At 39.1% G+C, this 16671-nt stretch overlaps 1 protein-coding gene across 2 annotated transcripts in view; it reads right to left on the minus strand.

Moving 5' to 3' along the window:
- Positions 1-2335: 2335 nt before the first annotated feature.
- The window catches only part of UCK2 (uridine-cytidine kinase 2), a 130863-nt gene continuing 116527 nt past the window's right edge, over positions 2336-16671 (minus strand). For both annotated transcript variants that reach the window (XM_053693875.1, XM_053693876.1), the window contains exons 4-7: positions 16165-16307; positions 8551-8648; positions 7499-7547; positions 2336-4404 (exon numbers count right to left, since the gene is read on the minus strand). In XM_053693875.1, coding sequence (XP_053549850.1) covers positions 4262-4404; positions 7499-7547; positions 8551-8648; positions 16165-16307 — 433 coding nt within the window. In that variant the 3' untranslated portion in view covers positions 2336-4261. The remainder of the gene's footprint in view (positions 4405-7498; positions 7548-8550; positions 8649-16164; positions 16308-16671) is intronic.

Genomic DNA, 16671 nt, shown 5'->3' on the forward strand with positions numbered 1-16671 from the left:
ATTGAAACGATCTTACCAGAATCCAAGCTGTGGAACAGAAACACAGCCTCACAAGTGTGATAGTCTTATAGCATCGCTCCTGACATGGACTTGAGTGAGAAAAACAAGCAGGCAGTGAAACTCGTCAACACTGATTGCTTAGGAGCGGTTAGCCGGCAGTCTGGATGAGTTCACAGAAAGACTCTCCCTGCATCTCCAGACTAACTTTCGTCAATGCTCTCACTGAGAGGCTAACAAGACTACTTAAAACTCCAGTCCCATTTCGAAGGGCAGATACCCCTCCTAAGTAACTACTCCGAAATCTTCTGACACTTCTCTGCCATCCTCCTATGACGAAAGGCAAAGAATGACTGGGGGATGGGGGAAGTGGAAGAGGAATTTGAGCCTTTAGCTGGGGTGTCTTTGCCTCCTCCTGGTGGCCGGGTTCAGTATTTCCTAACAGTAAGGAATGATTCTGTGGACTCTCCTTATATTAAGAATGAAAAAGGCAATAAAATAGACTGTGCAAATAAGGGTGTGTGAAACATAGGATTGTTAAAGTAATCATGTAACAGGGTTTCCACACAGTCTTGTTAGTGGTTTCATTTATTGCCTGTTTTATATCCATCCCGAAATGTCCTCAACAGAGGGAAATAGATAAGGGGAAACCTAACCGCTTCCGTGTGTGATGAGAATGGGTCATCAAGCAAGTCTCTGCCTGTGATTACATGACGACTCACTCTACTCATGAACGGGAACCGCCAATCCGATGCTGTGATCAGAAATCCCCTGGACTGCAGGCCTGATCAGTGGTGGTAATGATGGCTGGTGCTCTCAGAGCTACAAAAGAGCACTGATGATGTCACCACGAACATGCGTGGTGACATCACAGAGGGAGGCGGGACCAGAATGTGACAGGCAGGTAAAGGAACTGGATGGGGGAGAGGTTGCTCAAAAACCTAGATATCAGCTCCCTTAACAGCCACAAACCTCCAAGAACCTCATTAGAAAGAGGCGTTTTCAAATGGTGGTATTAGAGAGTCACTTACAACAGTGTTTAAATGTAAGTAGCAAAAATAAAGCTCAATAGTGGCTGATAGGGCTGAAAAAAAGGCTTAGCAGTGAAAGAGTTAAGTTTAAATATGGCGGCACCCGTTACTTTATAGAAAGAATAGTACGTTATAAAAACTTAAAGCGACAGTCTACACGACACTCACATGCACTTTAAATGAATTGCTGTCCCAGGTACACCCCACACCACCCGATGCAACATCATGCAAAGTCAAAGTGAATCATGTATGGTAGGGAAACTTTCTTTATTTGTCCGTTTTAATATGGCCCCCAAACTCCTCCCTCCTCCTTGTGGGTCTGGTAGCAACCGCTCCAGGCAGTGCAGGTGATGTCACAGCTCAACATTATCCAGGGGACATGAGACACACGTTTAGTTGCATTGCACATGCGCAAAACTGAGTGTGCATCATCAATTTTACAAGTGAGTCTTTTAATTGGACGCAGCTCACACATAGACGTGCCACTGATTGTATTGGAAGGGTAATGGGGCCATAACGGCAGAACAAACTATTTGATTAAAAAAAAGTTTCATTTTGTCAACCATGGGGTGTCCACGGCACAAGGCAATATTTAATCCCGTGTAGACTGTCCCTTTAACCTTTACACGTATATCTTCAATATTTAAATAGCTAATGTAATTGTACAAACACATCTACATATTATTCCAAGGCTAATCTTTACTTGAAATACAACACTATGTCTCGAAATGTTTACTGTTTAATAAAATATGGCTCTGCGGAACACACTATTTAGGAAATTGGCCATCAATAAATGTGCCCCCACCTCTGATGGACTTTAATCAAACTGCACTGAATGCATTGTAAAACTTAAAGGAACATTTTAATACAAATACACTCATTTGTTAAAGCATGTTATGGTTATCACTAGTGTATTATGCCCCTGCAAAAGATGTAAAAATACATACCCAAAGTCTACTTGTGAGCGACAACACATTACAGTTCCAGTACAAAACACAGGTAGTGCCAGTTAAGTATAGGATATGCAATGTGTTGCAGCTACAAGCAGGAATGTATCTATGTCCTTTACTTCTGAGGTCAATATATGTTTAGCAAGGGTAAGTAATGCAAAAAAAATAATAAAACTCTGAGAAATTAGTATTTTGTATTAGAAAGTGCTTTAAAATATTTGTCGTTATCCTTTTCACTGTATCTGTTTAAATGACAGTATTTGGTTGGATTTAACCGAACAATGAATATCCAAAGCCGCTCTATAAATCATCACACTCCAGTAATCTCCTTATTTTAAAGAAAACTCAAACACGTCATTTTCATAAACATTTCAATATTTTTATTATTTTTTTTTTTGCATTGGAAGTCTCACACCTCAAGTGATAAAGTCTCTGATGCAACTTCTAGAAAGATGGAAATTTTGCCATTGTTAGACAGCTAAGGCTTGAGAGCAATTTCATTCAATATATTTTTTTGTTTAATTCGTAAATCAAATACCTGCATTTTACTGCACCAAACGACTTTTCTTTTGGCACAAATGAAACAAAATATTTTACACAGGGTATTGCGAGTTACAGCAGAAAAGCACTGAACAAAATTGGGTCCAAATGAAACCCCAAATAGATTAATATTCAACTTCAGCTTAAAGGGACGTGGCAATCAAAATTATAGCTTCATGATTGAGATAGAGCGTACAATTTAAAAAAAAAAACCTCTCTCCAATTAACTTCTATCAAAGGAACATGAAACCCAACATTTTTATTTCAGAGAGAACATACAATTTAGAACAAATTTCTAATTTACTATTATCTCATTTGCTTTGTTCATTTGGTATAGTTTGTAGAAAAGCATACCTAGGGAGGTTCAGGAGCTGGGAGCTAGCTACAGATTGGTGGCTGCAAATATGTCTATTGCCATTGGCTTACCAATGTGTTCAGCTGGTTCTTAGCAGTGCATTGCTGCTCTTTCAATAAAAGATGCCAATAGAATTTAGCAAAATCAATAAAAGAAGTAGATTTGAAATTTTCAAATTGTATGCACTATCTGAATCATGAAAGGCAAATTTGGGGTTTTATGTCCCTTTAAATGAACCCCTTGTTTTTGAGCTACTGTGTTGAAACATTACTCCTTTTCATGACAGCGTACTAAATTAGGCTCAGAGCGTGCACGTGTCTTGTGCATTACAAGATGATAAGTTCCCAAGAATGTAACAATGCTATTATACATATAAGTACAGAGTCTACACCAGTATGCTCTCATGGAAAGCAGCTAAATTAAAAAAAACAAAATTTCACAATAAAAAGTAAATTGGAAAGTCTTTGTTTTAAACTATATCCTCCGTCTGAATGAGGATTTTACTTCACGTCCCTTTACCGAAGCCTCAATATAAAGGACAAATTGATTTATTTCTCTGTTTAACAATTACACTTTTGAGTCTAAATCGATTTCACAAGAGTGTGGCAACCATTTTGTTTTATACAAAGAATCTCATAACTGGAATTATCACTATTACAGTATCGGGGTGGGCGCAGGGCGAGGAAAACAAAAACATTTTCTGGCAGGAAAACAAACATTTGGCCTGTGAAGTAGATTAAACTAAACCACCCGCTAACACCAAATACACTTACAACCTACCCCCAAAAAAAACAACTTGTAAAGTCTTCAAGTTTATGATAACGGTTACAGCTCTTAGACAGAGTATGAAGAATCCGCCTCACGTCAAAAATATCTGAAGCTTGTAAAATACTTTTGTGGTAAATAATTTTACAGAATTAGACATTTTGAGAGAAAAAATATAGAGATCTATTGTTTCTATGTAAAGATAATGGATTCCCAGGTGATGTTTTGAATGTCATCATTGCAGTAGTTACTGTTTCAAGTTTTGTTTGTCTGTCAAACCTCCATTGGCTCCCACTTAATGCCCCACACCCATTAAAAGTAGAAAAAAAACACACACAAAAAAAAAGCATCAGCACATTATTAGTTCAAAGATTTTTCTTTTCCTTTAACCAATTTCCAGATGGATAAGCAAAGTCTTGTAAGAGTTTGGTTTGGTTCCAGTTATAGCATCTCCCAGCTTCCTGTAGCGCACTTGGCACAATTTTATTGGCCAATAAAGGCAACATTCTCCGACAAAGAAAACACCCACTAAGCTCTCCAGGAGTGAAGGGGCACTGTGTATTTAATTTGTTTTGTATTAGTATGTACATATTCCACAGCTGTATCCCTGGCATGGACTGCACTTAGTGAGGACGGCTGCTGTTAGACTCGGAGGGATGTCTGCTCCGAGAGCCCGTGCAACCGTTCATATAGCCGTTGGTCTGTCGCTTGGTTAAACCACCATTTAAGATATCCTGGATGTGCTGGACAATCAAGTTGATCGCAACTGTACGAAAGAAAACAAAAAATATGCTGGATTAATGCAGAGGAAGAATTGGATCTCACCACAATTAGAAGACGCTAGATGTCATAAAAAAATACATAAAATGTACCAAACAGCCCTTTTACAAGATATCAAGGACAGTAAATACTTTGTAGGTACAAGGTACTTCTGTTGTCACTATAAAATTACTTATCAGCCAAGTCTAAACATTTTTAAAACAAACATCTTGTTTACTACTATTTTTGTTATTAATAGCCAAACTACATCTATCATTTGGCTTATCTATAGGAGCCAATCCCGCTTTGAGTCTACAGACAACAAGGCTAGTCACTTCTACATAACTAACCCTTGGAGATGTATTGCTTACTGATTGATAGCTATTGGTGGACAACGACACCTCCACATTCATTAAAATGATAATCAGTTTTATTCAGTACAGGAGCACCCTGAAAGAAGTCAATCCCCTTTCCTAATTAATGTGTAGAGACAGCAACAGTGGAAACACTGCAAACACAAACGTGCCACATGACAACACCCACTTTTATTCTGCTTATATATAATTGTACAAATTTGGTTTAACGTTTCAGGAGCTCCGTATCGGAGTCACATAATCAACACAAAACTATTTTATTCACAAGTTCTGTTCTTCAGCACATTCCTTGGGAGGTAGACAGTGAACAGATCTCACCCACCATCCTAATTGCACAACACAGAGAGTCAGAGGAGTATTGTTTGTCTCCCAAGGGACTGCAAGGTCACAAGCAACAGACAAGGCCGAACTGTCCCTGTTATTAACCAAAACAGGCCTGAATGAGATAGATACTTCAGTTATTGTGTCTGTTCAGCCCACATCCCAGAGGCCCTGGCCGGGATCCCTGGCAATGTCCCCAATAAGGCTGCTGGAAGCCAACCGGAGCCAAAACAAGTCAGTGTCTCATCTAGGTTACCAGCAGAACGCCAGCCACTTCCTGCACAATGAAGTGGCCTCTGCTAAGTCATAGGCCAGAATTTCCCATTGAGCTATAATGCAAGTATGTATGTGTGTAAATAAGTATATATATATATATATATATCTTTTAGGGCAATCCAAGGACACGCCCTATGAATGTCAGCCTTAAAAGGGACATTGTATACAAAGGTGTTTTAACATGCTTATAAAAAAAATTGCATTTAAATAGGTTAAAATACTTTTCTGACTGAATTAATGTTAAGTAAATGCAATTTAAACTTAGATAAAAACAAATACTGTGTTAGTTTTGTACCCTCTACAAATCCCAATAAATCAGGACAACTGTCTCTGCCAAACTAGTGGAGAGGAAGAAGTGTCCATTTATTCTGGACAAGAAAATTAGTTTTTCAAAGCAAAAAAAAAAAAAAAAAAAAAAAAGGATAGAAGAGGATATAGACAGTCGCACTTCAGAGATATTGCCGATTTGGTCCCAGACCACCGCAATAAAGCGAATATAGCAATAAAGTGAGTCAGACAATTATTTTTGTTTCCCAGTGCATAAAAAAGTTATGTTTAAACTATACTGTAGGGTATTAGGTGTGCAATAGCATTATTTCTAAAAAATGCTATCCACCATCTCAGCCTTCAGAGAGTTGTAATATTTTATCCTGGTGGTGTGCATATATGTACGTATGTTTATATTATATTATATAGATATATATATATTTATATACACACACACACACACACACATACATATATATATATATATATATATATATATATATATATATATATGTGTGTGTGTGTGTATATATGTATTTGTGTGTGTGTGTGTTTGTGTATATATATACATATATATATGTGTTTGTATATTTATGTATTTATATGTGTTTGTATATTTATGTATTTATATGTGTTTGTATATTTATGTATTTATATGTGTTTGTATATTTATGTATTTATATGTATTTGTATGTGTATATATGTGTTTGTATGTGTATATATGTATTTGTATGTGTATATATGTGTTTGTATGTGTATATATATTGGGAAAAAAGCCTAAGTTATTTGTGAAGTGTACGCCAGAGCTGTCTATACAGAATACAGACTGATACGTCACAGGGGACGGGATTTTCTCTGAGTCACATGCAATAGATCTGAGATTATCGGAGATCGTTAGCATTCTCTTAGCAGTAGAGCCGGGTAATTAGCCCTTGTGTACCAAGTCCTTGTTTTTTAACCAGATCGGTTTGCCGATTACACTTTGTACTACTGGAGTGTTAATTAAGGTGAGTACACTCTGCGTTAAAAGCTTTCTTAAAATAATAAATACAGTAAATAGAACAATGAACCTTGAATTACATGAAATGTAAATGGAGCTTCATAATAAAGTAATCTAACTGTCCACTTGTAATTGGGGTGTCTCTAAAAATGCCACTGATTGGTCGGTACTAATCACAGGGGTCACACCAGGTAACATTTTTTTTAGCCTCTAATGGAATTGCTCCTCTAAGACTTGAGGGCACAGAAGGAACAAAAAGCCCCAATCCAAATTGGCTATATGCACCTTTTAAGACTGTTTGCAGCATTAACAATATTGTATTATTGAAAACATTTATACTCTCCCGAACACGAATATCAGAGAATGTGATTGGTGTGCACAGCTTTCACTTGATTGGTGCGCATAAAACATGCATGCTTGTCATTACCAATCAGATTCTCCGTTCATTCTTATGTTAGATCTTCTTTTATTAAGAACAGGGATTTTTTTTTGTGTTTTGTTTTTTTTATATCAAACTGTGAAGTTGCTAAATATAAATACACTACAGGTCACATATATATCTATATTTGATGGGTTTTACATCTGTAATTCTCGTAGACAAGGACATCATCCTGAGCTGCACGGCTCATTCAGTTTGCCGACACTTTTTTTATCATAATTCAAACTTGCTGAATATTTGCTAGAGGGCATAGCTCAGTGCATGAGATGTTTGCCCTTTTAGTTCTCCTAGCATTCAGAGCTGCCTAGTAGCCTGTGCGTGAGAGCAAACTGAGTCAGACAAATAAATGATTGTGCACGCAGGATCACTGTGACAATTCCCCTAAAGCAACCTCTTATCCTACGTCCGCACGCTGCTCACTCACCCAGATTGTCGGCACCTCTAGGAATGATCACGTCAGCATATTTCTTGCTCTACCAAACAATCGGAAAAGAGACGTAATTAAGATTATTATTTTTGTTTTGTAAAGTAAATGTTCTCAATCAACATCTGTGCTGAATTATTTTGCTAGTGTCTTTAGGAATACTTATCAGATTATTTTTTTTGGAGGGGGGTTTTGGGGGGGGTGAGGCTGCAATAAAAAAAAAAAGCAATGATAATTTTTGCAGATAGATAATTTCATAATTTTTTTTCTAAATAATCTGAATAAACTAAAATTCATATAAATGTATAATTAAAATATTCTTAAAACAGCAATAGGTTAGCCCCCCTAAAAACTATAGAAAAATGAGGTTAATGTTAACAAAGGGCAGCAGAACTCAGATTACCATCCTGCCTCACACATATCTTTAGACTTAAAAGCGATATGAAACCTACATTTTTTCTTTCATGATTCAGATAGAGCAGCAATTTTAAACAATATTCTAATTTACTTCTATTATCAATATCCCTTCGTTCTTTTTGTATCTTTTGTTAAAAAGCAGGGATGTAAAGCTTAGGAGCCAGCCCATTTCTGGAGCGCTATATGGCAGCAGTTTTGCAAGAATGTTATCCATTTGATAGAGCACTAAGTAATCCAGATGCCTACCTAGGTATTTCTTCAACACAGAATATCATGGGAACAGAGCCAATTTGATAACAGAAGTAAATTGGAAGCTTTTTGTAGAATTACAAAAATAAATTTTTTTTTGTTTAATTTCCCTTTAAATTTGAATACGTCTGGCAGAGGAGTCGAGACTGATAGAGACAGACAGCAAGGGAAACCCACACAGACAGGGACAGACAGTGAGTGAAAAATACTAAATAAATATCATTGCAGAAGTCCCATGAGATAAACATTTAGCTATGTATATAAAGAAATTGTTGCCGACTTGCCAACCACTGTTAAGCCTTTACAAACTACATACCGTCCCTTTTGCCCGTGGCATATGGATAAGATAGAGCATGCAATGAGAACGGATAAGACAGATCACTAACCGGGAGGCAAAACTCTTCGAAGGCCGGCTTCACAAACGTGATGTACTGCGAAAGAATCTGCTCCAAATCCCGTCCTCGCTCATTAATATCCCTGAGAACTGCAAGTGGATTAGAAGAAAATCAAAAAATAAAAATGGATATTGGTTGAGTGTCTGCACAGTATATCTGTGACAAAGCGAAATGCGTGTGTGAGCCATATAATATCCTTACAGATAACCCACTATGCACAGTCACCTGCCTATGCTGGAACGGCTGGTAGGACAACACGCACGTCAGTCACTAGTCTCACATTACCCAGTTGTATTTGAGGTTGCAGAAACATACACAGGTGAGATCTTATGTAAAGATGTGTTTAAAGGGACATGACAGTCAAACACAAACTTGTATATTAGGATAGAGCATGCAATTTAAGAAGACTTTTCAAATTACTTCTATTATGCAATTTATTTTGTTCTCTTGATATCCTTTGCAGGGGTTAATCACAGAGTATTAATTTTTGGCACTTTTATGTCCATTGAATTTACTCTAACGCCAACGAGTAAGCTGAACCACAGATGCTGGGGCTCCTAGAACAATTCTCGGTATAACAAAATGAAAGTTTTATGTATATAGCGTTATTTCCAATGTATATATAGTTAAAGGACCAGTACATTTGCATAATAAACAAATGCATGATAAAAAGACAATGCAGTAGCACTAGGTTTTTTTTCTGACAAATTTCAAAGTTACGTCTATTTCCACTCCCCCTGTATCATGTGACAGCCATCAGCCAATCACAAATGCATATATGTATATTCTTTGAAATACTGAGGTACATTTTACATAGATATGTTCCGGTGATATATTCTAGTCAGATTTTTACAGCTATGCTGCATCACTTCCAAGTGCTTAAAGGGACACTGAACCCAAATTTTTTCTTTCGTGATTCAGATAGAGCATGCAATTTTAAGCAACTTTCTAATTTACTCCTATTATCAAATGTTCTTTATTCTCTTGGTATCTTTATTTGAAATGCAAGAATGTAAGTTTAGATGCCAGCCCATTTTTGGTGAACAACCTAGGTTGTCCTTGCGTATTGGTGGATAAATTCATCCACCAATCAAAAACTGCTGTCCAAAATACTGAACAAAGAAAAAAGCTTAGATGCCTTCTTTTTCAAATAAAGATAGCAAGAGAAGGAAAAAAAATTGATAATAGGAGTAAATTAGAAAGTTGCTTAAAATTGCCTGCTCTATCTGAATCACAAAAGAAAAAATTTGGGTTCAGTGTCCCTTTAAACATTTTTGTATCATATCCCGTTAACAGATAAAAAACATAATTTATGCTTACCTGATAAATTCCTTTCTTCTGTTGTGTGATCAGTCCACGGGTCATCATTACTTCTGGGATATAACTCCTCCCCAACAGGAAATGCAAGAGGATTCACCCAGCAGAGCTGCATATAGCTCCTCCCCTCTACGTCAGTCCCAGTCATTCGACCAAGAAACAACGAGAAAGGAGTAACCAAGGGTGAAGTGGTGACTGGAGTATAATTTAAAAGATATTTACCTGCCTTAAAACAGGGCGGGCCGTGGACTGATCACACAACAGAAGAAAGGAATTTATCAGGTAAGCATAAATTATGTTTTCTTCTGTTATGTGTGATCAGTCCACGGGTCATCATTACTTCTGGGATACCAATACCAAAGCAAAAGTACACGGATGACGGGAGGGATAGGCAGGCTCATTATACAGAAGGAACCACTGCCTGAAGAACCTTTCTCCCAAAAATAGCCTCCGAAGAAGCAAAAGTGTCAAATTTGTAAAATTTGGAAAAAGTATGAAGCGAAGACCAAGTTGCAGCCTTGCAAATCTGTTCAACAGAGGCCTCATTCTTAAAGGCCCAAGTGGAAGCCACAGCTCTAGTGGAGTGAGCTGTAATTCTTTCAGGAGGCTGCTGTCCAGCAGTCTCATAGGCTAAACGTATTATGCTACGAAGCCAAAAAGAGAGAGAGGTAGCAGAAGCTTTTTGACCTCTCCTCTGTCCAGAGTAAACGACAAACAAGGAAGAAGTTTGGCGAAAATCTTTAGTTGCCTGCAAGTAGAACTTGAGGGCACGAACTACATCCAGATTGTGTAAAAGACGTTCCTTCTTTGAAGAAGGATTTGGACACAAGGATGGGACAACAATCTCTTGATTGATGTTCCTGTTAGTGACTACCTTAGGTAAGAACCCAGGTTTAGTACGCAGAACTACCTTGTCTGAGTGAAAAATCAGATAAGGGGAATCACAATGTAAGGCTGATAACTCAGAGACTCTTCGAGCCGAGGAAATAGCCATTAAAAACAGAACTTTCCAAGATAACATTTTTATATCAATGGAATGAAGGGGTTCAAACGGAACACCCTGTAAAACGTTAAGAACTAAGTTTAAACTCCATGGTGGAGCAACAGCTTTAAACACAGGCTTGATCCTAGCTAAAGCCTGACAAAAGGACTGGACGTCTGGATTTTCTGACAGACGTCTGTGTAACAAGATGGACAGAGCTGAAATCTGTCCCTTTAATGAACTAGCTGATAAACCCTTTTCTAAACCTTCTTGTAGAAAAGACAATATCCTAGCGATCCTAACCTTACTCCAGGAGTAACCTTTGGATTCGCACCAGTATAGGTATTTCCGCCATATTTTATGGTAAATCCTTCTGGTAACAGGCTTCCTAGCCTGAATCAGGGTATCAATAACCGACTCAGAAAAACCACGTTTTGATAAAATCAAGCGTTCAATTTCCAAGCAGTCAGCTTCAGAGAAGTTAGATTTTGATGTTTGAATGGACCCTGTATCAGAAGGTCCTGTCTCAGAGGTAGAGACCAAGGCGGACAGGATGACATGTCCACTAGATCTGCATACCAAGTCCTGCGTGGTCAAGCAGGTGCTATTAGAATTACTGATGCTCTCTCCTGTTTGATCTTGGCAATCAATCGAGGAAGCAGCGGGAAGGGTGGAAACACATAAGCCATCCTGAAGTTCCAAGGTGCTGTCAAAGCATCTATCAGAACTGCTCCCGGATCCCTGGATCTGGACCCGTAGCGAGGAAGTTTGGCGTTCTGGCGAGACGCCATGAGATCTATCTCTGGTTTGCCCCAACGTCGAAGTATTTGGGCAAAGACCTCCGGATGAAGTTCCCACTCCCCCGGATGAAGAGTCTGGCGACTCAAGAAATCCGCCTCCCAGTTCTCCACTCCCGGGATGTGGATTGCTGACAGGTGGCAAGAGTGAGACTCTGCCCAGCGAATTATCTTTGATACTTCCATCATTGCTAGGGAGCTTCTTGTCCCTCCCTGATGGTTGATGTAAGCTACAGTCGTGATGTTGTCCGACTGAAACCTGATGAACCCCCGAGTTATTAACTGGGGCCAAGCCAGAAGGGCATTGAGAACTGCTCTCAATTCCAGAATGTTTATTGGAAGGAGACTCTCCTCCTGATTCCATAGTCCCTGAGCCTTCAGAGAATTCCAGACAGCGCCCCAACCTAGTAGGCTGACGTCTGTTGTTACAATTGTCCAGTCTGGCCTGCTGAATGGCATTCCCCTGGACAGGTGTGGCCGATGAAGCCACCATAGAAGAGAATTTCTGGTCTCTTGATTCAGATTCAGAGTAGGGGACAAATCTGAGTAATCCCCATTCCACTGACTTAGCATGCATAGTTGCAGCGGTCTGAGGTGTAGGCGAGCAAAAGGTACTATGTCCATTGCCGCTACCATTAAGCCGATCACCTCCATGCATTGAGCTACTGACGGGTGTTGAATGGAATGAAGGACGCGGCATGCATTTTGAAGTTTTGTTAACCTGTCTTCTGTCAGGTAAATCTTCATTTCTACAGAATCTATAAGAGTCCCCAAGAATGGAACTCTTGTGAGAGGAAAGAGAGAACTCTTCTTTTCGTTCACTTTCCATCCATGCGACCTTAGAAATGCCAGAACTAACTCTGTATGAGACTTGGCAGTTTGAAAGCTTGAAGCTTGTATTAGAATGTCGTCTAGGTACGGAGCTACCGAAATCCCTCGCGGTCTTAGTACCGCTAGAAGGGCACCCAGAACCTTTGTGAAGATTCTTGGAGCCGTAGCCAATCCGAATGGAAGAGCTACAAACTGGTAGTGCCTGTCTAAGAAGGCAAACCTTAGATACCGGTGATGATCTTTGTGGATCGGTATGTGAAGGTAAGCATCCTTTAAATCCACTGTGGTCATGTACTGACCCTCTTGGATCATGGGTAAAATTGTCCGAATAGTTTCCATTTTGAACGATGGAACTCTTAGGAATTTGTTTAGAGTCTTTAAATCTAAGATTGGCCTGAAAGTTCCCTCTTTTTTGGGAACCACAAACAGGTTTGAGTAGAACCCTTGTCCTTGTTCCGACCACAGAACCGGATGGATCACTCCCATTGTTAACAGATCTTGTACGCAGCGTAGAAACGCTTCTTTCTTTATCTGGTTTGTTGACAACCTTGACAGATGAAATCTCCCTCTTGGGGGAGATAATTTGAAGTCTAGAAGGTATCCCTGAGATATGATCTCTAGTGCCCAGGGATCCTGAACATCTCTTGCCCAGGCCTGGGCGAAGAGAGAGAGTCTGCCCCCTACTAGATCCGGTCCCGGATCGGGGGCTCTCGGTTCATGCTGTCTTTGGGGCAGCAGCAGGTTTCCTGGCCTGCTTGCTTTTGTTCCAGGACTGGTTAGGCTTCCAGCCTTGCCTGTAACGAGCAACAGCTCCTTCCTGTTTTGGTGCAGTGGAGGTTGATGCTGCTCCTGTTTTGAAATTCCGAAAGGGACGAAAATTAGACTGTCTAGCCTTAGCTTTGGCCTTGTCTTGAGGTAGGGCGTGGCCCTTACCTCCCGTAATGTCAGCGATAATTTCTTTCAAACCGGGCCCGAATAAGGACTGCCCCTTGAAAGGTATATTAAGTAATTTGGACTTAGAAGTAACATCAGCTGACCAGGATTTTAGCCACAGTGCCCTGCGTGCCTGTATGGCGAATCCTGAGTTCTTAGCCGTAAGTTTGGTTAAATGTACTACGGCCTCCGAAATGAAAGAATTAGCTAGTTTAAGGACTCTAAGCCTGTCCGTAATGTCGTCTAGCGTAGAGGAACTAAGGTTCTCTTCAAGCGACTCAATCCAAAATGCTGCCGCAGCCGTAATCGGCGCGATACATGCAAGGGGTTGTAATATAAAACCTTGTTGAACAAACATTTTCTTAAGGTAACCCTCTAATTTTTTATCCATTGGATCTGAGAAAGCACAGCTATCCTCCACCGGGATAGTGGTACGCTTAGCTAAAGTAGAAACTGCTCCCTCCACCTTGGGGACCGTTTGCCATAAGTCCCGAGTGGTGGCGTCTATTGGAAACATCTTTCTAAATATTGGAGGGGGTGAGAACGGCACACCGGGTCTATCCCACTCCTTAGTAACAATTTCAGTTAGTCTCTTAGGTATAGGAAAAACGTCAGTACTCGCCGGTACCGCAAAGTATTTATCCAACCTACACAGTTTCTCTGGTATTGCAACAGTGTTACAATCGTTGAGAGCTGCTAAGACCTCCCCTAGTAGTACACGGAGGTTCTCCAATTTAAATTTAAAATTTGAAATATCTGAGTCCAATCTGTTTGGATCAGAACCGTCACCCACAGAATGAAGCTCTCCGTCCTCATGCTCTGCGAGCTGTGACGCAGTATCAGACATGGCCCTAGCATTGTCAGCGCACTCTGTTCTCACCCCAGAGTGATCACGCTTGCCTCTTAGTTCAGGTAATTTAGACAAAACTTCAGTCATAACAGTAGCCATATCTTGTAATGTTATCTGTAATGGCCGCCCAGATGTACTAGGCGCCAAAATATCACGCACCTCCCGGGCGGGAGATGCAGGTACTGTCGCGTGAGGCGAGTTAGTCGGCATAACTCTCCCCTCGCTGTTTGGTGAAATTTGTTCACATTGTACAGATTGACTTTTATTTAAAGTAGCATCAATACAGTTAGTACATAAATTTCTATTGGGCTCCACCTTGGCATTGGAACAAATGACACAGATATCTTCCTCTGAGTCAGACATGTTTAACACACTAGCAAAAAACTTACAACTTGGTTATAATCTTTTTTAGCAAAAAACGTACTGTGCCTCAAAGAGGTACTAACGATTAAATGACAGTTGAAATAATGAACTGAAAAACAGTTATTGCATCAAATTTTAAAACAACACAACTTTTAGCAAAGGTTTGTTCCCATTAGTAAAAAACAACACTAATTAAATTTGTACATAAGAAAAACAAAACAACGTTTTTTATACACAGTCACTATAAGAATTCTCACAGCTCTGCTGAGAGAATTTACCTCCCTTCAAAGAAGTTTGAAGACCCCTGAGATCTGTCAGAGATGAACCGGATCATGCAGGACATATAAAAGTAGCTGACTGGAATTTTTTGATGCGTAGCAAAGAGCGCCAAAAACGGCCCCTCCCTCTCCCACACAGCAGTGAAGAGAAACGAAACTGTCACAATTAAAGCAAAAAACTGCCAAGTGGAAAATAATGCCCAAACATTTATTCACACAGTACCTCAGCAATGTAAACGATTCTACATTCCAGCAAAAACGTTTAACATGAGAATAGTTATTAAAAGGATTAGTGACCTTAACACAGTAGTTCCGGTGAAATACCATCCCCAGAATACTGAAGTGTATACATACATGTCATTTTAACGGTATGGCAGGCTTTTCTCATCAATTCCATTCAGAAAATAAAAACTGCCACATACCTCAATGCAGATTCATCTGCCCGCTGTCCCCTGATCTGAAGCCTTTACCTCCCTCAGATGGTCGAGAACAGCAATATGATCTTAACGACTCCGGTTAAAATCATAGTAAAAAATCTCTGTCAGATTCTTCCTCAAACTCTGCCAGAGAAGTAATAACACGCTCCGGTGCTATTTTAAAATAACAAACTTTTGATTGAAGTCATAAAAACTAAGTATAATCACCATAGTCCTCTCACACATCCTATCTAGTCGTTGGGTGCAAGAGAATGACTGGGACTGACGTAGAGGGGAGGAGCTATATGCAGCTCTGCTGGGTGAATCCTCTTGCATTTCCTGTTGGGGAGGAGTTATATCCCAGAAGTAATGATGACCCGTGGACTGATCACACATAACAGAAGAAATAAATATTAACATTTCTATTTTTTAAACCATTTTTGCTTTACAGAATTTCACACCTGCATAAATACACACACACATATATATATACACACACGCACATATATATATGTATACATATACACACACATATACATACACATATACATACACACATATATATATACACACATATATATATATATACACACATATATATATATATATATACACACACACACATACATATACACACACACACATATACATACACACACACACGTATACACACACACACACACATATATATATATATATATATATATATACACACACACACGTTTATATATATATATATATATATATATATATATATATATATATATATATATATATATATACACACACACACACACACACACACACACACACACATTTTGCATCTGACAATTCTCACCTCTCCTAGAGAGCCGTGTATCAGCATCAGTATCTACAAATAGCTTCATCTGAAACATGTCCCTGATATCCTGAACGTAGAACGCCAGGATTCCTTCAAAAAGCACCACATCTGCTGGGTATACGGTCACAGTCTCCTCCTTCCTAGAAAGAGAGCAAAAAACATGGGATAAAGTACGACTAGAAGAGATTCATTTTCATGACTAAAAATGGTTTTAAATTTCACAGAATTTATCTACAAAAATCAGCAGATATTTATGAAAAATATAATATTTCTGTCTGAATTAAAATGAAATAGAAAATCAGTTTAAATCCAGGCTTAAAAATCTACAAAAGTTTTGCTGCTCTCAATTTCTTTTAAAAAAAAATCTTAATTGTTTCACCTTGAGTCTGGGAAGTAAAACAACTGTCTTGCACTAGTCTGCCCTTAATCATGCCTGACTAGCTACACCATTTTACCCAAAAGGATATGAAAAATATCAATTACTACCCATTGCAGGTCTTGGTT

Source organism: Bombina bombina, chromosome 10, assembly GCF_027579735.1.
Source record: "Bombina bombina isolate aBomBom1 chromosome 10, aBomBom1.pri, whole genome shotgun sequence".
Taxonomy (NCBI): Eukaryota; Metazoa; Chordata; class Amphibia; order Anura; family Bombinatoridae; genus Bombina; species Bombina bombina.